The sequence below is a fragment of the Artibeus jamaicensis genome, unplaced genomic scaffold (genome assembly GCF_021234435.1).
Source record: "Artibeus jamaicensis isolate MK-2021 breed Jamaican fruit bat unplaced genomic scaffold, CSHL_Jam_final scaffold_474, whole genome shotgun sequence".
NCBI classification, from domain to species: Eukaryota; Metazoa; Chordata; class Mammalia; order Chiroptera; family Phyllostomidae; genus Artibeus; species Artibeus jamaicensis.
This window is the reverse complement of record NW_026522046.1, coordinates 26,678,816-26,702,644: the sequence shown is the minus strand read 5'-3', so window position 1 is coordinate 26,702,644 and position 23,829 is coordinate 26,678,816. Positions and strand designations below refer to the sequence as shown.

At 39.4% G+C, this 23,829-nt stretch overlaps 2 protein-coding genes across 5 annotated transcripts in view; one reads left to right on the top strand and one right to left on the bottom strand.

Moving 5' to 3' along the window:
• VEPH1 (ventricular zone expressed PH domain containing 1) overlaps positions 1 to 23,829 on the bottom strand; it is a 198,927-nt gene that overhangs the window by 141,830 nt on the left and 33,268 nt on the right. The gene's annotated exons all lie outside the window — the stretch shown is intronic.
• Positions 6,369 to 12,364, top strand: PTX3 (pentraxin 3). The gene is made up of 3 exons (XM_037126377.2): positions 6,369 to 6,607; positions 7,051 to 7,452; positions 11,242 to 12,364. The coding sequence occupies exons 1-3, from the start codon at positions 6,478 to 6,480 to the stop codon at positions 11,853 to 11,855; spliced, it is 1,146 nt and encodes a 381-aa protein (XP_036982272.2). The 5' UTR covers positions 6,369 to 6,477; the 3' UTR covers positions 11,856 to 12,364.

The window sequence follows — 23,829 nt, the reverse complement described above, 5'->3', positions numbered from 1 at the left end:
AATATTCAGGGTTTTCTTTTAAAGAAAATGTTACGTCCATTGAAAAATACAGTTTTATTTTGTTTACTTTTACCAAAAGGTCAGGAATTTTGAATGTATACAGAACACACTGCATCGCCGAATTCAGTTACGCAGAAAAACCGATCAGCTCTGCCAAGGGCCACTACGAACGGGACTGCTGCTGGACTCTGAGACAGGAAGCTGGAGCGAGGGTTTTTGGGATGATACTCCCCACAGGCCCCTGGAGCCTGCAAGGGGAAACCCCCAGATGAGTCAGGTTTCAGCTGAATTTCGATCAAATAATACAAAAATAAATACGTAAGAACTGTTTTGAGCTGGAAACTGATGGAGAGACTTTGTAGGAATGCATAAGAATTTTTTTCTGAGTTAGAAACTGATGTAGAAATTCTATAAATTCCATGAAGAATTAGTATATTCTTTTTAACTATGGGATATTCTCACCATTAGACAAATGCAGACAATAATGTAAGAAACACCAGTGCATCTCCCAACCAGCTTTGTCGAAACTTAACCTTACGTGGTGATTGCTTCCCATCCTGTTCATTTATTTTTCTTCTAGAGGCTACCCCAACCCTCACATGGTATTTATTCACCTTCATGAATGTTTTTACACTTCAATGGTGTGTGTGTGTAACAATAAGCATTTTATAGTGTGATTTTGCAAGGTTTAAGTTTTATATCAATAGTAGTATATTGAACATGTTTCTTTGCAACATGTTTTCCCTCCACTCAACATTATTTTGAAGTTTTATCTCCAAGAAGCTCTCCATTTATCCTTACAGCTATATAGTATTCCATTGTATAAATATGCAACAGTTTATATACTCTATGGTTGAAAGATAAATTATTTTATTAGTTGCTTTTACTAATAGTGCTGCTATTTTTATACTTATTTTTTTGTGTATAAATGGAAGATATTTTCCAGGACCCTGTTTCTGAGTGCATTGTACTTAGAAATTACCCAGGCAACTTGTTAAACCCCAGATACTGTTTCAGCAGGTTGAGGTTAGGGCTGGAGAATCTGATTTTATACTAATTTCTAACATGATGCTGCTGGTCTTTAGACCACAGAGTTAAGTAGTAAAGCAGTGGGTATGTCCTTGGTAATTAAGTTTCTAGATCTTCTAAAATTTCTGTGCAAAGTAGTTGTAGTAGTTTTCTATTGCTACCATAAAAAGATTACAAAAAACTCAGTAGTCCAAAATAACACAAATTTATTATTGTATATTTCTATAGTGTGGATGGAAGGCTGATGTGAGTTTCACTGGGCTAAAATTCAGATGTTGGAAGGGCTGGGTTCATTCCCAGAGGTGGTAGGAGAGAATCTGTTTCCTTGGATTTTCCAGCTTTTGGAGACCACCAGCAAGAAGTCTTTGGCTTGGAGTCCCCTTTCTCTATCTTCAAAGGAATCAACATAGCATCTCTCTGACCCTGCTTCCCTATCACACTTCTTTCTCTGATTCTCTCTGCTGCCTCTCTCTTCCACTTTTAAGCACCCTTGTGATTACATTGAGCCCATCTGGATAATCTAGGAATTTCTCCCTATTTTATACAACAACCTCAATTCCATTCTCAGTGCAGTGAAACATACTGTGTTCCTGGCTATGGGGACTAAGATATGGGCATCTCTGTGGGGACATTATTCTATATTCTACTGCCACCATGACCGTAACAATTTACCAACATGGTTGTGTTGTTCCACAACCTTGCCAACATTTGGTCTTGGCAGAGATCATTTTTTTCCACTCTGAAGGGGTGTAAGATGATATCTCATTTTTTTGTTTGAATTTTTATTTTCTTAATTATTTGTGAAGCTGAGCACCTCTCTTTACATGTTTACAGATCATTTTCTCTCCCATGATTTGGTCATTCCTATCCTTTGCCTATTTTCAGTTGGGATGTTTGTGTTTTCTTACTGATTTGCAGAAGTTCTTTATTTTATCTAGACACCAATGTTTTGTTTATCAGTTTTAAAGTTGCGATCTTAATCTAGTTGATTTTTAAATTTTCTTTACTTTATGGTTTGTTTTTGTTGTTGTTATTGAGAACTCTTTCTTTACCCTAAATTCATTTTTAAAGTTTTCCTATATTTTTTCTTAAAAATATTATGGTTTTGTTTTTACATTTGTCTTTAGTCCACCTGGAATTTACTTTGTCCATATGAAGAAGGGGTCTAATTGTATAATTTTGCAAGTTTATTATAAAAAATGGTCGCAGGCCCATTTATTAAGTAGTCATCAATTGCTTCCCTTCTGATTGGTAATAATCTCTTTCCAAAATAAGCTTTCCCATGTGTCTGGGTCTGCCTCTATGTATTTATCATTCCTTCACCAATTACACATTTTCTTAATTATAATTAATGATAATAAATCATTGTGTCTCAAAGAGGAAATTTATTTACCTTCTACTTCAAATTCTTGTGGGCCCCCTAACATAAATTTTACCATTAATTAATTTGTCAGCTTCCTCGAAAAACCAGGTTAGGGTTTTGTTTTTTCCACATTGAACGTGTAGACTAATTTGGGACAACTTTGCGAAACTGAGCCTTCCCACTAAAGGACGTGATACAGCCTTCTATCCACGTAGACTCTTTTTTGTTATATTTTTCAGTAAAATTTTATATTAGTTATAATTTATGTATCTTTTATTAAACTGATTCACAAGTATCCCATATTTGCTGTTGCTATTGTAAATGGAAGATTTTTTTTAGAAATATATTTTCACTTGTCTGCTGGTATTAAGAAAGCAACTGATTTTATGTTGATCTTCTGCTCAGCAAAACTTGCTCAGTTCTCTTAGTAATAGTCTGCCTTTAGAGTTTCCTAAGTTTTTCTTATATGGATAATCAACTCAGAATAATTGATGACAACTGTGCCCTGTTTCCTTCCGACCTTATTTCTTATGTGGCTTATTTTTGTCTTACTTACTGGCTGGACCTCCAGCACTTTGAGGAGTAGGATCAGCGTCCATGAGTATCCTTTTGTTATTCCGTTTTCAGGAGTATGTTTCTAAGGATTCACTATTTATGTACATATGTATATATATGTATCTATAGATTTTTGGTATTTATGTTTTATCAGTTGAGTTCCTGTTTTCCAGTTTGAACAGGAATGAATGCTGAATTTTATTAAATAAGTTTTTTGCATCTGTTGACACGACTATACTTCCCCTTTAAACTGTTAATGTAATAAATTGATAGATCTTCTAACATTTAATCAATCTTGAGATCTTGAAATAAACTCAACCTGTTATGATATATTTTTATGCATATGTTGCTAAGTTTGTTTGGCTAATGTTTTATTTAGAGCTTCTGCATCCTTGTTCTTAAAGGGCACTTGCCTGAACTTTCTCTTTTTTGAACTGTCCTTATCTCTCTTTGATATCATACTTACTAGACATATCAAAAAAATTGTGCATTTCTCTGCACATTCTATTCTCAGAAACAGTTTGGATAGGATGGCAAGTATGAGTTCCTTGAATTTTTTATTAAACCTGCTTATAAAACCTGGGTAAAGCTCTATTTATTTCAAGTCGAACTTTAAATTATGTCATTTGTTTCTGTATATTTTAGCAGTTCTTTTTTCTTTTTTTTTTCACATTTGAGCGATTAGTTATGACTGAAATGGACTTGGTAATGAGAGAGGTATGTTAAAATCTCCTCCCATAACTATGGATTTGTCAACTTTCCCTAATAATCTTGTCAGTCTTGGGTATATGTTTTTAAAAACTGTTTTACTAGATAATTATGAGGTATATTCTTGATACTGTTTCTTTTGTCACAATTCAATTATTCTCCTTTGCCTGAAACTCTATTTTTGCCTGATAACACATCCATGCTAGTTTTCGGTAGCACACATTTGGTATATTCTCCCCCTGCCCTTCCTTAAATTTGTTATTTACAACATTTCCAGATTCTAGTGTTTTACATGTGGCTCTGGAAGTAACATATAGCTGGGGATTTAAAAATACATACCTATCTGACAACCTTCGTCTTTTCACTGAAAAGTTTGTTTTACTAGTATTTATAGTGATTACTGGTATATTTGGATTTATTTTTACTACATTATATTGTGCTTTTCATTTATCTTACTTATTTCTATTGACTAGATCATGATTTTTTTGTTTGTTTTTCTTTAATTCCCTCTATCCCTTCTATTTGGATGTTTTATTTCCTTTTGATTTGGGTGGTTGTTCTTAAAAAGAGAAACATTCTTCAACGAAAAGAGCGAAATTAGTTTCTCTCCATCATCCTCCTGAGTAAGAAAAGGAGTTTAGTATACCGTTGAAGAGCACATTTGGATTATTTCCTTAGCTTTTGCTTCCAGTTCCTTAATACTCTCTTCAGCTTTGCCTACTTTGCCATTTAACCCAATTTCTTGAGGGTTTTTAAAAAATTCAATCCACTTTTTTTTTTTTTTAAAATTTGAGAAGTTATATTTGGTTCTTAAAAGAAATCCACCTAGTCTTTTCTCTTTTGATGTTTTTTCTTCTGTCGGGGGGGGGGGGTTCAATTTCTTCTTGTAGATCTCAAAAAAATTAAAACACACTTATTCTCTAGTGTCTAGCTGCTATTTAAAAAAAATAAACTTATTGAGACAGGCATGTCTAAATACTTTTAGGTTTCTGCTGATTGTCCTTTATAGAGGATTGTTTCCTCAAATGTTTAAATATTTTTCATTGTGAATTTATTTTTACAGTGGCAGTAATGACATGCCTTTAAATCTGGAGCACGTGTGAGGGGAGGTCCCAAACCACAAATTCTTAGGGACTCTGTAGAGCTCCGCCAAAGACAAACATGCTTACTTTTCACTTTCCGGTGCCAGGGCAGAGAGTACGGTGATGAGTGAGAGTCTGGCCTGAGATGAGGGTCTCACTTCTAACTCCCACCCTGGCTTAAGCTTTGCTCTCACATGGTCACTAATACGGCTGTTACAGAACCGACCACCTCCCTCCAGGGATGCTCCAGCGTTAGCTCTTTGGCTTACCCTTCCGGTTTTGGTTCCTTCTCTATCTTTGGCCCCTGAATATTTCCCTTATTTGGGGGGCTGCTTATTTGTACTTTTAATATTATTATTATTATTATAGCCCTGGTTGGTGTAGCTCAGTGAACTGAGCTCAGGGCTACAAACTAAAGGGTTGCAGGTTTGATTCCCAGTCAGGGCATATGCCTGGGTTGCAGGCCAGGTTCCCAGTAGGGGGTGAGCAAGAGGCAAGCACACATTGGTGTTTCTCTCCCTCTTTTTCTTTCCCTTCCCCTCTCTCTAAAAAATAAATAAATAAATCTTTTAAAAAATAAAATTATTATAGTTTAAACACATTTCTAGGTGTTTTGTGCAGGAAAACTTTCAATATATGTAGACCTCCATATATTGGCAGAAACAGGAATCCCTAAATTTACTTTAAAAACAGGATTTTTGACTCTAAGTCTAGTGAAAAAATATAATTTACATATAATATTAGGCTATTAAAAACATGCGTAAAATCAGTTTATTCCACTCCACCAGCTCTTTCTCATTTTAGATTTAACAGTTTTGCTGTGTTGTCCTTTCACAAGCATGTTTGTCTGGGGAGCTCAGGAGGCTGGAGCACTGTCTGGATTCACCAAGGTTGTGAGTTAGTTCAGGGTCAGGGCACATACAAGAATCAACCAATAAGTGAGTGGAACAACAAGTCAGTGGTTCTCTCTCTCTCTCTTCCTCCTTCCATCCTTCCCTCCCTCCCTCTCCTCCTCTCTAAATCAATAAAAACAAAAGTGTGTTTATACAGTACAGTTGCAACTCCGTAAGGATTGAAGATGGAATAAGTAGAAACAGACTTGGCTTCCAGAGCCATAGAAATTCCAAGCTGGTTTATCTCGGAATCAACGAGCAAGTTTTCACAGTTTAGACCTGCAAAACTGCTCACAAAGGAAAAGTGAAAAAAGTTTTCTACTCATAAAAGGTTGTGAAATAATAAAACCTCACACAAAATGCTGAAACGATGATCTTGTTTTCACATCTCTGTGCCTGCTGAATTATTTCTCCCCCTAACCTAGCTCCCCTCCCCTTCATGCCTCAGTGCTACCAATTCAAGTTACAAGACAATCCTCAGGGGCAGAGTCTTAGCCCGGTCCACCCCCCTCCCCCCATCCACCACCCCTTTCCCCTCTGACCCTCCTCCAATTAATCTGACTGCAGTGCAAACCTTTGTAGTTTACCATTGAGCAACCTCCAAGTCTCCCTCGCCCTCCCACCAGGCCCCCTCCCCCTCAGATTCAGGGGAACTCCCGCTATGCGGTGCCACCGGCATTACTCATTCATCCCCATTCAGGCTTCCCCAGCGTTTATTAAGGGCTCTCGGCTCCTGCCTCTCACTCTCATTCTCCTGTGCTCCAACTCTGCTCACTCCAGAGGCTCTCGCAGGGTCCCCTCCCGCCAGCTGTGCGAACTCGCGGAAGAACTTTGTCTCTCTCCAGCGATGCGTCTCTATGCGATTCTGTTCTGTGCTCTCTGCTCTGCAGCGTGTGCCGAGAACTCGCATGACTATGAGCTCATGTATGTGAATTTGGACAACGAAATAGACAATGGACTCCATCCCACTGAGGAGCGTAAGTTCATTTCAACTATCTCTCTGCTAACCCTAACTATGTATCCATCTCTTTGGGTCTAAAAATCACACATTTTGTAGCCAATGAAATGGGCTAAAAGGTATAGTCTGTTTTGCAAAAGAGAGAAGCATTTTAAGAAAAGTTTCGAAAAGTTGTCACAGATGTATAATGGGTTGAACCGTATGAAATCGCCGACGTTTGCCTGTTTTGAGCCACATGAGCGGCAATTTCATAGAGTTCAGCTTAACATACACCTGCATGAATGGTTTCTGTCATTCTCAGATTTCTTCACCCTGTTTCTTCCCGGTGTCCTTAAAGGGAAACGGGGTGCTGGGATGGGCCGTAACTTGGGACCACCTAGGGAGGTCAGTCAGCTTTTTACAACACACAGCCAAGGAAGGCCTGGGCGGGTTAGTAATAAGTGTGTGTGTTCCGCGCTCTAGCCACGCTGTGTGACTGCCGTCGGGAGCACTCTGAGTGGGACAAGCTCTTCATCATGCTGGAGAACTCGCAGATGAGGGAGGGCATGCTGCTGCAGGCCACCGACGACGTCCTCCGCAGCGAGCTGCGGAGGCTGCGGGCAGAGCTGGGCCGGCTGGCCGGCAGTCTGGCGAGGCCGTGCGCGCCCGCAGCCCCGGCGGAGGCCAGGCTGGCCCCGGCGCTGGACGAGCTGCTGCAGGCGAGCCGCGACGCAGGGCGAAGGCTGGCGCGCCTGGAGGGCGCCGAGGCGCGGCGCCCGGGGGAGGCGGGGCGCGCCCTGGACGCGGTGCTGGAGGAGCTGCGGCAGACCCGAGCGGACCTCCGCGCCGTGCAAGGCTGGGCGGCTGGGCGATGGCTGCCCGCAGGTAAGGAAGCGGGCCAAGCAGGGTCGCCCCTGCAGCTTTGTTCTTCGTGCATTGGGGGAAGCCAAGTCAGGCAGTCCTCCAGCTAGAATGGGGGAAACACACACGCACCCTTCTATTTCTCCACTCACGGCCGCAGAGCACAGACACACTATACAAGGCGGGAAAATTGACTTTAAACAGTAGTCTCCGGTCCCGAAGAACCCCGAACATAGCTATGCACCAGACCATCATAGTCTGGAAATAGGCAAGGGCCCCTCACTGACACTCGATCCGCCCCAGGAGTAGCAGGGGCTCTATTGGCCAGTTATAACCGTGGCCTCGCTTCCCTCCGTTAGGGATTTCCACTTCTTCTAATTTTAGCCTGTCTCTCTCTTTAGGAGAGCTCTAGTTCCCCGCGCTATTTCAGGGCCCAGCCTAATTTTTAGGGGTGTTTTCCAATCCCTGGCCCAGCCTCTCTTTCCCGCCAGTTCTGAGCGGGACCTGAGTTCAGCCCCGCCAGACCTGGGGCTGAATCTGACCTCGTGAAGGGTTATGGAATTCCTGAGAGGCCCCCAGCCGGGGTCCGTGGAATTAGCTGGCTAGTGGAGGTCCCAGGGTGTACACTTTGGAATACACTGGCCGCTGAGTAATCCAAAGTGGAACAGGCAGTGTAGGAGCCAATTGGTATCTCGGTCCCACCCCAGGGATTTGGGGTGGGGATGGGGGATCAGGGTCAAACAGGAGAGAAGTGGTTCAAACCAGATGCAATTTGTCAAAGTCCCCTGTGAAACTCTATGCATCTTCAGACGCATGTGGGCCCAAAATAATACATTTTAGATACACTGAAAGAAATAAGGAGAAGATTTGGAGCCAAGTAATGCTCCTTTATAATTCAAAATTTCTAGGAAATGGTGATGTAACAATCATTTGTGGGTTATATGTTAGGAAACCAGTGTTCTGGATAAGACAATATAACTGGGCTTTTCCTAAGAATCTCAGAAACCGAAAAAAAAAAAAAAAGGACAAACAATGCTATCTTTTACTATATTTCCAATAGAATAACTCTTATTGGATGGAGTATGAGGAAAATCAGAAGCATCTGTGAGAGCACATTTCATTTAAATTACAGAAACTATACCAGAATATTAATCTTTACTGAGTATTTGAGGATTATCTATCAGTAACAGAACATATTTTCTTAAATATTCAGTAGGGCTTCAGATGGCAGAAAAGCATAATATCAAATATACAATAGATTCTCAATTTAAGTGATACGGACAAATGGTAATTCTGTAACTGTTTTAATGAATGAAATTTCTTGACTTTTGCAAACCATGTAAAGTAGTTGTACATATAATAAACCTGAAAAAGTGAAGAATTACACAATTTTCATCTTCACCTCTGCATATTAGATCAGAAGAGGGAGGTACTTCTGAATTCTAAAATGTTAATTTTTTATTAAATCCAATAATACATTCACCCACATGCTTTGATTTCCCTTCTCCTGGTTTCCTGCCAGCTTGGCTCCGAAGGGATTCCTAATCATTCTGTCGTTGGCCTCTGAAGAACCTGGTTTTAATTTTGTTTGGTCTTTGATAACATAATCAGAAAAACCTATTAGTTAAAAGCCATTTCACAAGAGAGTTTCTGACATTTTAAAGAGATATCAAGAGCCTCAATCACAGGCCCCCAAAAGAAACCAGAAAAAGCCTGCCAACATGCAGCTCCACTCCATGAACTCACACAGCCAGGGCAGCCTGCAGGGGATGCTGGGTCTTTGAGAGGCAAGGAAGGAATGCTTTGGAATGCAACCCTTACTGCCTGTGCTTATTTAAACAGGAAACCGGCTAATTAGGTTGCAGTAGGCACCCTCTTGAATACTATTTTTCTGAAACATTACAGGGAATGTCTCAAATGCCCAAACAGAATGTGATCTTTTGTTCCATTACCTCCGTTTGATTTATTTAACACAACTAGGAAAGCAAAAATGCACCTACCAATTTCATTTGAAGAAAAAATCAATGTCTCATTAAAAGTTAAGTTTTAAAAAATCTTCAAAAGTTCAAATTACTCAGTGCCAAAGTTAACACCAAAGGGCCAGATTTGCGCTTTAGTATTGTAGTTACTTTTACAGAATTTTATGAATCTTAATACTTTTTTGGCTATTTACATCTGTTTAATTTTTTTTAGGACAGAGCCTAGCCCTTATTAGCCACTGGCAGGCATTTAACTTAGCTTACCAGACTTTGCATGGATGTTTGATTCTTGTAGGTTCTGTCTACTCACCAGTTAGTCTTTAAATCCTCTGGAAGTTTACTTTTCAAAGCTATTTTATGGCAAATCGTCCTTAGGTTGTTACAGAGGGAATGCCTGGTCCTAATCTATATTAAAAACATTTCTTTATCTGTTCATTTATATGTATATGAGGTTAGCAGAAAGCAGAGCTTGTCTGTTAAAGGTTTTCGCACATAGTTTCCCAGAGACACCCAGAAGGTCTTCATTTCAGCATTTCTGCCCCCTGACCAGACATGTGATCTCCAGAGGGGTACAGTGGGGGTGGGGGAGGGTTCACCGAGCTCCCAACCCCTGAGTCTGAAAGTCTCCTTCTATGTGCTCTTGAGCAGAAATGCGTTTGCTGACAATCCTCTTGGAATAACTCATTCGTCCTTAAAGTTTTCTATTAGCACTTAAATAGTATTTATAAGCATGAGAACAAAGTAAGAATTTTTAAGCATATCCTTGCTTTACACAGCTCTTCCTGAGTGCTACATAGTTGTTGCTCACTGACTTGCAGAATATTGGAAGGAGAATGGAAGGAAGAACCTTTTACAGAAAACTGTAAAGCTTGGAGACATTAGTGGGCTCATCAAAACCTGCATGGCTTACTAGTAGAAAACCAAACTGAATTCCAGCTGTTCCAGCCAAATCCAGGGGCTCTTCTACTATTAAAACACAATGCACTGTGCAGGTTAAGGGGGTGCCTCTTCAGCCAGAGTGCCCAAGTCCAAACCCCAGTTTTACTGCTTATCGTCTGTGTAAACATAGCTCGGCTACTTAGCGCTCTCTGACTCAGTTTTCTCATCTGTCAAATGGGAATATTAAGACTATCTCAGAGTTGATAGGAGAATTAAAGTGACATAAAGTGTTAAGAACAGTATCTGGCACATAGTGAGCACCTAATACAAATTAGTCATTCCTATTAGACATTGTTGCCTTTCAAAGATAGTTTTCTACAAACTTTGCAAAGTTTATAAATATCTGAGAACACGTGGCATATTAAAATGTATTCAGTAACAACATGACTATTACTACAGCTTTTGCTTAAAAATAAATGTTAACAATAGTTAAATGATGTGAACTAGATCCAGTCAGTTTTTGTTCTAAAAGCTTGGTGAAATCAAGGAGAAGGAAACCAGTTTGGCTCTGAGTTCTCGGAAATTATGGTGTCATTGTTTGAAGTTAAGGCACATTTTTTAAAGAGCTGTAACAAAGAAAAAAGTTAATTGGGAGGGGAAATAGTTATTAAAACATGATTTTTATTATTTTGTGGTTTGGGCAATTTGGCTTCTCTGCACCCCTTCTCTTCAGTTTAGGTGCTTCATTGAATGAGACAGCTGGCTTTCCTCATTCTGTTTTCTCTGCTCCACAGAGAGTACACTTGAGGCCCCTCGAGTCATAATGTGATACACATATAATGTTCAACTGTACTCATTAAAATGCCTATGCTAAAATACCTAAATGCCAGAATTATTTCTGAATGACTTCATATTTATTTTCTTTCATATTCTTCTTCTTGTTTTGCTACTCTAGGTTGTGAAACAGCGATTTTATTCCCAATGCGTTCCAAAAAGATTTTTGGAAGCGTGCATCCGGTGACACCAATGAAGCTTGAATCCTTTAGTGCCTGCATTTGGGTCAAAGCCACGGATGTATTAAACAAAACCATCCTGTTTTCCTATGGCACGAAGAGGAACCCATATGAGATGCAGCTGTACCTCAGCAATCAGTCCCTAGTGTTCGTGGTGGGTGGAGAGGAGAACAGACTGGTTGCCGATACTGTGATTTCTCTGGGAAGGTGGACCCATCTGTGCAGCACCTGGAAGTCAGAGAAAGGGCTCATGTCCTTGTGGGTGAATGGTGAACTGGTGGCTACCACTGCTGGGACGGCCACAGGTCACGTAATTCCTGAGGGAGGCATACTGCAGATCGGCCAAGAGAAGAACGGCTGCTGTGTGGGCGGTGGCTTTGATGAAACGCTAGCCTTTTCTGGAAGACTCACGGGCTTCAATATCTGGGATCGTGTTCTCAGCAGCGAAGAGATAAGAGAGACTGGAGGAGCCGAGTCCTGTCACATCCGAGGAAATGTCGTGGGGTGGGGAGTCACCGAGATTCAGCCACATGGAGGAGCTCATTATGTTTCCTAAGCGTTGTGAAATTCTACTTGAAGCCAAAGAAAGAAACTCACATTTTAAACTTATGGCAGTTGGGAAGGTCTAAAAACCTCATTGCATATTAAGAACACTTGAGACTAATGAAGGAGAGAGTTGAGGTCAATCTTTATTTATCTTGGCAAAATACTGAATAAACAGTTCAGCAAAGACATCAGAGAAGGCTTTTGGGGATATTGTTACTAGACTTTATGCCACAGTGCTTTCAAATTAATGTGGTGTCTTTGTCAGATAAACTCCCAAATAATTAAAAAGGACTGTGCTGTTGAACAGAAGGACAATTGTTTTACTTTTCTTTGGTTAATTTTGTTTTGGCCAGAGATGACTTTTACATTGGAAGAATAATAAAATAACATTTGTTGTCCATTGTTCACTGTTATTGGCATGTACCTTATTATTAAAAATGATGATGAAGCATATTTATACTACAATGTGACTTAACATACAAATGTAGTTTATGTGTTATAATCAAATGTCACTTTTTTGAGAAGATAGTTATATAAGTTATATTGTAAAATGGTTTTGTATTAATTTTATTAAAACTATTTTTGTAAAGCTCTACTGTAAATAAAATATTTTATAAACCTAGCTCATATCATGTAATTATATATTTAAAAGGTTTTAGAGCAACTCCACATTTTTCATCTAATATGGGCAATTAGTTTTCAGATACTAGTCTATTATATACGTAGTAAGCATTAATATTATTAGAAACAAACTATGAAGTTGTTTTAAGCTTTGGCTTTCTGTATATTGTAATGAAGAAATATGATCTTAACTATATCAATTCATCTCACTGGGTTTAGTTTTTGCAACTGAAAAATCAAGAAGTTGAGAAAATAGTGATCTCTCGGTCCCTTCCAATTTGATGATTCTATGAACATATACGACCTTCTATCCAGTGTAAATGGGAAAAAAAAACTATCAGGGTTCCCAGGTACACAGGACTCCTGAAAGAGACGGCTTAGGACTGGCACTTGGGAGGTCTGAAAGTCTGGAGAGGAAACAAGGACTCCTGCCCGTAGAGCAGGTCCCACTCTCTCACTGCCCGTGAAGGAGAGGACCGTCAAGCCCCTTCGCCCTCTGGCTGGGGCGGTAACTCTGCCACATTGTTGTGCTCCTGCAGAGGTTATGTGAGGTGAGAGAACATCACAAAGCTGCTTCTGAATGTCAGTGGGAAGGAACCACAGTGGTGAGGTGTCCACTGGAAGACAGGGCCTGAACAACTGCAAGTCCTATCCTGTCCACAGTGTTTGGAGAATTGGGCCAGGAGTGATGATCAAAGAAACTTTTATAACTAAGTAGCTTGGTGTCCTTAGACATGTTACTTAACTCCTCTGGGTCTTCTCCTTAAAAAGAGGGAGTTGAACTCTTGGTACCTCTTAGTGATAAAATTCCAGGAATCTAGGAATCTTTGAGGATGCTCACAGTTGTCAGTTGTAGCTTCATCCTACTTGTGAAACTCACAAAACCAGGCTGATGGCTATCAGAGAAAACTGCGGGTTTGAGGTCCTCGACCAGACTCAGACCCTTGGAGATTACGTAATTCAAGGTTGCAGGCACAGCGGTCATATGCAAATCCCTGTTTAGCTATCGCCTATGTGAGTTGAATGTAGGCTGGAAGAAGAAATATTGGGCCCAGCTTTAAGCAGAGAGTTTGCCATGGTTTCAGTTCCTTTCCACATTTCAGAATGAATTATGTCTGTTCTAGAGACCCAAGATGATGCAGGACAAGATGTATACAAACTCATATGCTGACAAGTTAAATGTAAGTGCTCTTTTCATTTTTTTAAGATTTTATTTACTCATGTTTAGTGAGAGGGGAAGAGAAGGAGAGAAGAAATATCAGTGTGTGTTTGCCTCTCACATGCCCCCTACTGGGAACTGGCCTGCAACCCAGGCATGTGCCCTGACTGGGAATTGAACCATGATCCTTTGGTTTGCAGGCCCGCGCTTAATCTACTGAGCTATGCCAGCCAGGGCTCTTTTCATTTTTTACAGGAATCACAGTTGAGGGCAGAGAAAAAAATAGAAGAGACTAAAGTAATTCTTGGGTTACAAATGTAGGAATGTCATTTACTGTAGTAGTAAAGTCTAGATAGGTGTTCTAGGAACATCTACTTGCTTCCTGGTGCTGATTCCCCCCCCCCCCCTAAGTAACAGAATTCTGGTTTCAATGACACACGTGGCCACTCAAAGTCTGTATTTTACAGCATTAGTTGCAGCTAGATGTGGCCACATGACTAACATCTGGCTGACATGAAATATTGAATATGATTCTCCTTCCCTTCCACCTTCTCACTGATTGGAAAATGGTAACAGTGGCTGGAATCTCAGCAACCATCTCAGACTGTGAAATTCAGTGTAACAACGTAGAGAAAGCTTGGTTCTCTGATGGTGTAAAGTTTCTTTGTCAGCTCTGAGCTGCCTGCCCCGGCGTCTTCTTTCACATGAGAGAAAAATACCCTTCTATCTTCTTTAATCCAGTACTGATTAACCATCTACTCTAGTCCTTATCCAGTACAGCAATTCTTTTTAAATTTAAAAAAAATGCACTCTATTCCTTCCAAATGCTTGCAGATCTCCTACGTTCATTACAGCTTTATGTATAATAGCAAGATCTGGAAACAACCTAGGTGCCCAGTTGAGAAATAATGGGTCAAGAGATGCAACATATATTTACAATGGAATATGACTTAGCCATAAAAAAAGGCTAAAATCTGGTCATTTGCACCAACATGGATGGACCTAGAGGATATTATGCTAAGTAAAATAAGTCAGACAGAGAAACCCAAATATCATACGACTTCATTTGCGTGTGGAATCTTAAAAAAAATCAAAGTAACAAAACAAAACAGAAACAGACTCAGATACAGAGAACAAACTGATGGCTGCCTGGGGTGGGGCAGGGTGGGGTGATGGATGAAAAGTGTCCGTGGGATTAAGAAGTATGATAAACTGCCAGTTATAAAATTAGTCACAGGGATATAATGTATAGCATAAGGAATATAGTCGATAATATTTTAATAACTATATATGGTGCCAGATGGGTACTAGACTTAATATGGTAATCACTTCATAAGGTATATAAATGTCTAATTACTATGTTGTGCGTCAGAAATGAATAATATTGTATGTCAATGATAATTTTTTAAAGATTTTATTTATTTATCTTTAGAGGGGAAGGAGAGAGGGAGAGAAATATCAATGTATGGTTGCCTCTAGTGTGTCCCCTGCTGGGAACTGACCTGCAGGGAACTGGCCTGCAACCCAGGCATGTGCCCTGACTGGGAATTGAACCGCGATCCTCTGGTTCGCAGGCCTGCGCTCAATCCACTGAGCTACAGCAGCCAGGGCTGTCAATGATAATTTTTTTAATTTAAAAATACCTATAGACTATACTTAGGAAATGCAGTTTATAAATTCTCAGGGAGTTGGTTGGTTATCTGACTTTGTTTTTTTACTAATAGAATTTGAAGGGTTTTAGAATGCATAGTGACAGCAAACAGAGAGTAAAACAGATAAAATATCTTAAAAAGCATTAGTATGTTGGTTTAGTTTTGTACATTTCTTCACCAAAATAGTTATTGTGGGCATCATCATATTATGGCATAGTAAAATAATTGTGTGAGATGATTCAAGTTATCAGGAAGAAAAAGTATAATACATTATATATTTATAAAGAATAAAATATTATACATATGTGTTAGGGTGATCAACTGTCCTGGTTTGCCTAAGGTGGTCCCATGTTTAGCACTGAGTGTCCCATGTCCCAGGAAACCTTTTAGTTCCAGGTAAATTGTGACAGTTTGTCACTCTAGCAGAGTCATAGCTCTGTCAGTAGAACGACTTTTTTTTGCAGTGATAATATATGAGCAAAATAGTCGATATATTTTTCTTGCCTATTACAAATAAATTGTTTTTAATTAAGTAGTAATTCCTTTAAAATATATTTAGAACATTTGATCACTGGGTATTAGAGCTTGGTTATTTACAATTATTTAATTAACTTCACTTTAACAAAGAATTAGTTTTGTAGACAAATAAGAAATTATAACTGAATTTAATTTCATCTTGTGAGGTTTTATTTTATAAAGCTTTTGAGAGAAGCTTACTAAAGTGAAATATTTCCTAAACTATCTTTTAGTCACTTAATAAATAGCCCTCGTGAAGTTAAAAATCTTAAAGTAATGTATATGTTCATTTAAATATTCTTAAATTTATTGAACTTCAAAACTCAGATTGCTGACATTGCATTCAGCTTTATAAATTTGGGATGTAGAAGAAAATTTTCGGGGCTTGGGGTCAGAAATTTAGCATTCAAATCTTACTGCCATTACCTATTAACTATAAGAAGTTGAGACTAACTAATCTTTGAGTCTTAAATTAGCCACCAAATTAGGGATAGTAGGACTTGCCTACCTTGCTGAAGGGTATTATTATGAAAATGACAGAAAACAGAAAATGTATCTAAAAGTGATTTCTAAGCCATAAAATAATATTTAAAATAAAAGTTATCTTAAAAATGTTTTTCCAAGTTATTTTTAGTGGGTTAAATAGAAAAATAAGCAAACAAACAAATAAGCATAAAGATTCCCTTACATGGTGGGTAAGTCAGCCTCAGAGTTCAGCCCCTGATGAGGGGCTCTGGGCTGGTTTTAATCTACTTCACAGCACCATCTGCTGGTAGAGTTGAAAAGGTGCAAATTCTGGCTAGTGCCTGATCCAAGATTTGGTTAACAACTCAGATCCTTTTCTGTTCCAAAATATGTCTCTATTTCTTAATCCACGTTTGTGCTGGCTTTTTACAACATTATATTTAATATGTCTCTATATACATAAATATTCAGGTTAAATATTCTTTTTTAAAGATTTTATTTATTTATCTTTTAGAGAGAGAGGAAGGGAAGGAGAAAGAGAGGGAAACACCAATATGTGACTGCTTCTCATGTGCCCCCAACTGGGGACCTGGCCAGCAACCCAGGCTTGTGCCCTGACTAAGAATCAAACTGGCAACCCTTCGGTTTAGAGGCCCATGCACCCCGTGCTCAATCTACTGAGCCAGGGCAGGTTAAATATTCTTTTTTTTTTTAATATATTTTATTGATTATGCCATTACAGTTGTTCTATTTTCCCCCTTTATTCCCCTCCACCCTGCACACCCCCTCCCCCACCATTCCCCCCCTTTAGTTTATGACCACGTGTCTCAAGTTCTTTAGATTCTATATTTCCCCTACTATTCTTGCCCTCCCCCCATCTATTTTCTACCTACCATCTATGCTACTTATTTTCTGTACCTTCTCCCCCCTTCTCCTCCTCCCACTCCCCTGTTGCTAACCCTCCATGTGATCTTTATTTCTATGGTTCTGCTCCTGATCTAGCTGTCCTCTTAGTTTGCTTCTGTTTTAGGTGTGGTTCTTAATAACTGTGAGTTTGCTGTCCTTTCACTGTTCATCTTTTTTTTTTCTTTTTCTTAGGTAAGTCCCCTTAATATTTCATATAATAAGGGCTTGGTGATGATGAACTCCTTGAATTTGATCTTATCTGAGAAGCACTTTATCTGTCCTTCCATTCTAAATGAAAGCTTTGCTGGCTAGAGCAATGTTGGATGTAGGTCTTTGGATTTCATGACTTGGAATACTTTTTTCCAGCCCCTTCTTGCCTGTAAGGTCTCTTTTGAGAAATCAGCTGACAGTTTGATGGGAACTCCTTTGTAGGTGACTGTCCCCTTATCTCTTGCTGCTTCTAGGATTCTCTCCTTCATTTTAATTTTGGCTAATATAATGATGATGTGCCTTGGTGTGTTCCTTCTTGGATCCAACTTGTTTGGGACTCTCTGAGCTTCCTGGATTTCCTGGAAGTCTATTTGCTTTGCCAGATTGGGGAAATTCTCCTTTATTATTTGTTCAAATAAGTTTTCCACTGGTAGCTGTTCCTTTTCCCCTTCTGGTACCCCTATAATTTGGATGTTGGAATGTTTAAAGATGTCCTGGAGGTTTCTAAGCCTCTCCTCATTTTTTCGAATTCTTGTTTCTTCATTCTTTTCTGTTTGGTCATTTTTTTTCCTCTTTCTGGTCCACTCCTTTGATTTGAGTCCCAGTTTCCTTTCTATTACTATTGGTTTCCTGTGCATTTCCCTTCATTTCAATTAGTTTAGCCTTCATATGTTCCTCTAATTTGTGACTATAATCAACCAATTCTGTGAGCATCCTGATCACGTGTTTTGAACTGTGCATCTGAAAGTTTGGCTATTTCTTCCTCACTTAGATTTATGGGCTCTGGGGCTCTGAGTTGTTCTTGAGCCATGTTTTGATCTGTTCGTGCCTGTTACGTAAGAGGAGGTGTTCACCAGGGCGGGGCCGCCCAGGTCGCTGGTTTGTGATGTTGTATGTGGGGGTGGGTCAGAGAGAAGCCACCCAGGTCGCTGGTTGTGATACTGTGTGTGGGGGTGGGGTTAGCGAGGGACAATGGTGGTCCCCTCTGCCACTTTCCACCACTGGGGCCTGCAGGGTCTGTCTCACCGCTTTGCTCCTTCACCAGTTTATCTGCACTCGACTGTGTGACTGTGGTCAGCCCTCAGTGAGTCCACTGCCTTGCGCCCTCAATGGGTCTGCCCGCTACTCCACACCTGGGATCCACCCACAGCTGCCTGAGTTGTGCACCCCGGTGGGTCCGGTGGATCTTTCCTGCCCAACCCCGCTCTGCTGCTAGCTCTGCCCCTCTCACCGGTTTGGCTGAAGGGTTTGTTATTGTCAGACTTCCATGTAGTTCAATTTTCTGTGGTTTGGCTGCATTTTTGTTGCTAAAACTTTGTTGTTTTTGTGTGAGAAGGCACAGTGCTTCCACCTACGCCTCCATCTTGGCGGAAGTCCTAAATATTCTTAATTAGATTGCTCAGTCAGCCATTTTCTAGAACATTTGATTAATAAATTCTTTCCCAACCACCTGTAATATCGTGAACTTAAAACCTTTTCCTTTAAGAATAATTGTATCATGAGTTGGCAATGGCTAAGTATCTCATAGGGATTATTAAACTCTGCAAATGGATATGGTTCTGCCTTCGGTGTTTTCATCTGGGCCTGGCACATGGCATATGATAATTAATGATGATAAGGATGGTGATGATGATATTAAGAGGAATCATAGGAACCGTGATGAACTGTGGTTTGGCCCTGTGCGAAATACATCTGCCTTATCTACTTAAGCTTCACATCTACACTATGTGGTACAGATTATTACTGCCATTATAAATTAGGGGGTGTGGTCAATTGGCTATCTCCGTTTCTTCGGAGACAGCTCACTAATCAGTGGTTTGAATTTTCTCTCATATCCAGAAAGAAATGAAGTGAATTCATCATAATTAACTAGGCAGTCTTTTCTAGGCTACTGCCAACAAGTCAGAAGAAAATTTGGACTCTTGCTGAGACGATATTACATTTTCTTTTCTAAGACTTTCTACTTAAATTTCAGATCATTTGTGGTCATTTTGTTACTTGTGCCAGCAGCCCCGGTAAAAGGCGTATTGACAGAGAGACAGACTGTTTCCTTATTGTGACCACTGATGCAGAAATGCAAAGGAAGGGGCTTTGGTGTTGACGCTGGGGGTGTGTGCTGCAGCACAGAGCTCCAGATCAAAATTTGGTAAGGGCTTCTCTATACGCCCTGAAATGATCACTTAGAGTTGGAGAGACCCTGATTTTAGGGATTTCCAATAACATTGTCACCTTCTTGGGTGAAAGATAAACACTAGTTGTGCTTTTAAATGCTAATACTGGACAGGTTCTACAAAGCATCTTCACATGGCAAAGAATGGGTCTGGAGAATTACTCAGAGCCACTGAAAAGCAACTCTCCCGCTCTGAAAAGGTTCTGTTGTTACAAAATATGAGATTACTATTTAAGCAGAGAACAAATTCATTACCCAAGAGACATCCTTGTCTTATTTTTTAATTCTGGAAAACATTTAATATTTTCCCATCAAGGAATGATTTTAGTTATAAGATTTTTTGTAGGTATCTTTTATTAAATTAAAAATGTTTCCTTCCATTGCTAGTCTGATTTTTTAAAAATCATGAATAGACTTTGCATTTCACAAAGGAGAGATTTAAAGTTTGCTCTATTCCACATGAAATTAATCTATGCATGTTGTGATATGGACAGTTGCCCCAGAACCATTTCTCAAACAGTCTATCCTCATTCATTATGAAGATTCCCCTGCCTTCTGCAATTTCCGTATATGCATAGATGTGTTTCTTGCCTCTTCATTTTATTCTATGGGCTATTGGCCTGTTCTTGCTCAAGCACTATGCTTTAAAAAAAATTGTTTATGCTATTACAGTTGTCCTAATTTTTCTTCCTTTGCCCCCCCTCCACCCAGCACCCCCCACTCCCTCAGGCAATCCTCCTACCATTGTTCACATCCATGGGTCATGGGTGTAAGTTCTTTGGCTACTCCGTTTCCTATATGCACTTTACATTCGCATGGCTATTCTGTAACTACCTTGGACTTCTTAATCCCCTCACCCCTCACCCATTCTCCCACAGTGCCTCCCTCCTGTCTGTCTCTTTATCTTGAACATTTGGCATGTTAATTATAATGTGTCTTGGGGTGGGCTCCTTTTCATCCATCTCGTTTGGGACTCTGTGCTTCCTGGATTTGCATGTCTATTTCCTTCACCAAATTAAGGAATTTTTCTTTCATTATTTTTTCAAATAAATTTCCAGTTTCTTGATCTCTCTCTTCCCCTTCTGGCATTCCTATGAAGTGATTGTTGGATTGCTTGAACTTGCTGCTTATACTATCCTCATTTTGGGGAGATTATCTTTTTTTCTTATTATGATTGGTTGTTTTTTGCTTCCTTATGTTCCAAATCATTGATTTGATTTTCCACTTCATCCATTCTACTGTTGTTTCCCTGTAAATTGTTCTCTCAGTTAGTGTATCCCTTGTTTCTGACTGGATCTTTTTTATGCTGCTGAGGTCCTCACCAAGTTCCTTGAGCATCCTATAACCAGTGTTTTGAACTCTACATCTGATGGATTGCTTATCTCCATTTCAGTTAGCTCTTTTTGTGGAGTTTTGATCTGTTCCTTCATTTGGGCCATGTTCCTTTGCCTCCTCGTTTTGGCCAACTCTCTGTGTTTGTTTCTATGTATTAGGTAGAGATGCTTTGACTCTGTGTCTTGATAGTGTGGCCTAATGCAGTAGGTGTCTTGTAGGGTCCACTGTCATAGGAGATAAAAGTTACTGTGGCATGCCTGTTTCATTTTGGACTTTAAAGGAGTGCTTTTAATGTCTGGAAAATGTCCAGCCATTGTTAATATAATGGGAATGGGTTGTGTGCCATCAGTGTAACTTGGCAGCCAAGGAAAGTGGACTGGAATGTGCATGTGTGAACAATGAGACTTCACCGTACTAGTCAATGGGGGCAGTAGATATTGCTGAGTGAGCATGTGTACTGTGTGGCCATCACGTTCAAAATGATGAGAGGAGCAACGAATCTGCATCAAATTTTGTGTTAAGCCTGAACATCCCTCCATGGAATTATTCAGATGATTCAGAAGGCTGCAGCTATGGGCAACTGGTGATTGGCAGCTCCATTACGACAATGCAGCCACTTATGCATCACATCTCATGCAGAGTTTTTGGCAAAACATCAAATCACCCAGGTGACTCAGCCCCCTTCCAGCCCAAATGTGGTGCCCTGTGACTTCTGGTTTTTTGCAAAACTAAAATCACCTTTGAAAGGTGAGAGATTTCAGACCATTGATAAGATTCAGGAAAATATGACAGGGCAGCTGATGGCAACTGGGAGAACTGTGTGAGGTCCTAAGGTGCCTACTCGGAAGGGGGCTGAGGAGTCACTGTTCTATGCACAATGTTTCTTGTATCTTGTACGCTCTCCAATAGATGTCTCTATTTTTCATAGCACATGGCTGGATACTTTCTGGGCAGACCTTCATATATAGTGGTGAAATATATGTTTTTAATCAGTTTGACATTCTCCAGAATTTCTAGTTTATAAATTTGTTTTTTTATTAATGGGTACTGAATTTTATGAGATTTTACTGATCACATGACTCCCCCCCCCCCTTTAGTCTTCACTGCGGGAAATTCTGTTTGAATACTGAACTATCCTTGCATTCCTGGGATAAATTCAACTCAGTCATTGTGAATTTTATAAAATGAGGATAATAATTTCTCCCTCATAAGATACTGGAAAAATTATATGAATTAAAACAGTAGTATCTAGTACAGAAAAATCACTCAACAAATGTGTACTTTTTTTTCTTTAACCATTGCAAGAGCCATTTTGTTAAAATTTTTACTTGTGATTTGTGTATCTATGTTTATAATTGAGATCAGCCTGTATTTTCTTTTCTTATATTGTTCTCATCTGGTATTGATATTGTGGCTATAACCAGCCCTGTAGAATTAGTTGGAGAATGTGCTTCTCTTTAATTATTTGAAAAAGTTTAGATAAGCTTGCAATTATGTTTTATATATTTTGTCTATAAAACTAAATGGGACAGTTTTCGTTTTTGTTTTTATTTAGTGGGTTGATTTAAAAATACCAATTGAATTGCCTCATTTGATAGAGAAATAGCCAGGGTTCCTATCTCCTTAGCTCTCAGGCACAAATCAAGACAACCCTCTGCTAATGCCTTTAATCCTTTCTCCAAAAGGAGGAACCTTGCCCAATTTCCTTGTTACTGGAAGGGTTCAGAGAATACAAAACAAAGTCTAAATAAAATGAATAAAATAAATATGTTCATATATAATGTAAAAGTAAACACACTGGGGATTCAAGCATTGCTTGGGTAACTGAGCCAAAGCATGTTTAATGCCCCCAACCTAAGATTTGATACTTCTATAATTCTAGCCTTGTTAACACTCAGATCAAACTAAGCGACTGTAAACTTTGACATTTTCTGTAGAAGTAGAAAAAGGGAAGAATGAGAATTCAGATAATGTAAGTTGAGGAGGGGAGAAAACTATAGGTAAAGAAAAAAGAAATCTTTCTGGTGTCTTCTAAGGCTGTTTGGCAGGATATGTCGATAACACAAATTTCCAGAGCAAAACTAACTGCTCAGAGATAGATCACTGCTGCTTTGAAGCTCAAAGTTTGACGTGCTCATGTGATGGATTGTGAAGTTTTACAGACATATCTGCCTTACAAATCTAAACTCTGAAATACATAGCTCTAACCTTTTAGGTCAAATTGTCATTTATTTTATGGTAATTTTCATTGTGCCAGATTAAATAAACCAAATCATTTGTTTATTTCAAATGCTTGCAGTGAATTAAGAAAGTGTATTTTGCATTTCAAAAGATTTCTTTGTCATTGAAAGTGCATTTAAAAAAAAAGTCCCAAATACATGACCTAAGTTCTTGGCAGCTACAAAGAGACAATTCATTTTTTTTTTCATATATCAGTTACTTGTGAGTCTAACTACCATGGATTTAAAATGTGTGGTGTGTATAAGTGTTTGTAATTCCTACAAAATTTATTCCATATATGTAGCCAAAGTAGTAAAAAAATAATAATAATTGTTTTTCCAGACTTTTAGCAAATTTAATATGTATAAAGTGAAATTAGCAATTCAATCCTGTAGCCAGGAGAATGATACTGACTAGTAATATTGATGACAAATCTTTCCAGGGGAGCCCAGGGAGAGTGATAAACTTCTGCTGTTGTGGCTGGGGTTCAGACATATCTGGGCATCTGGCAGAAGATTGGGGTGGCTGGTCACTTGTCTGGGGGTTGGGGGTGAGGGACTCTTCTTGGCAATGTCTGGTACAATAAACAGAACCTTGGTCCTTGGCAGGCCATAGGCATATTGAGAACTGGAGGACAAATTTCTCTGTAGTCTGACTCTTGGGTCAGTAGTGAAGCCCAGGGAAGAGGCAATTTTAGAAAACACAGAACAGTCTATTGACCACAAACTTG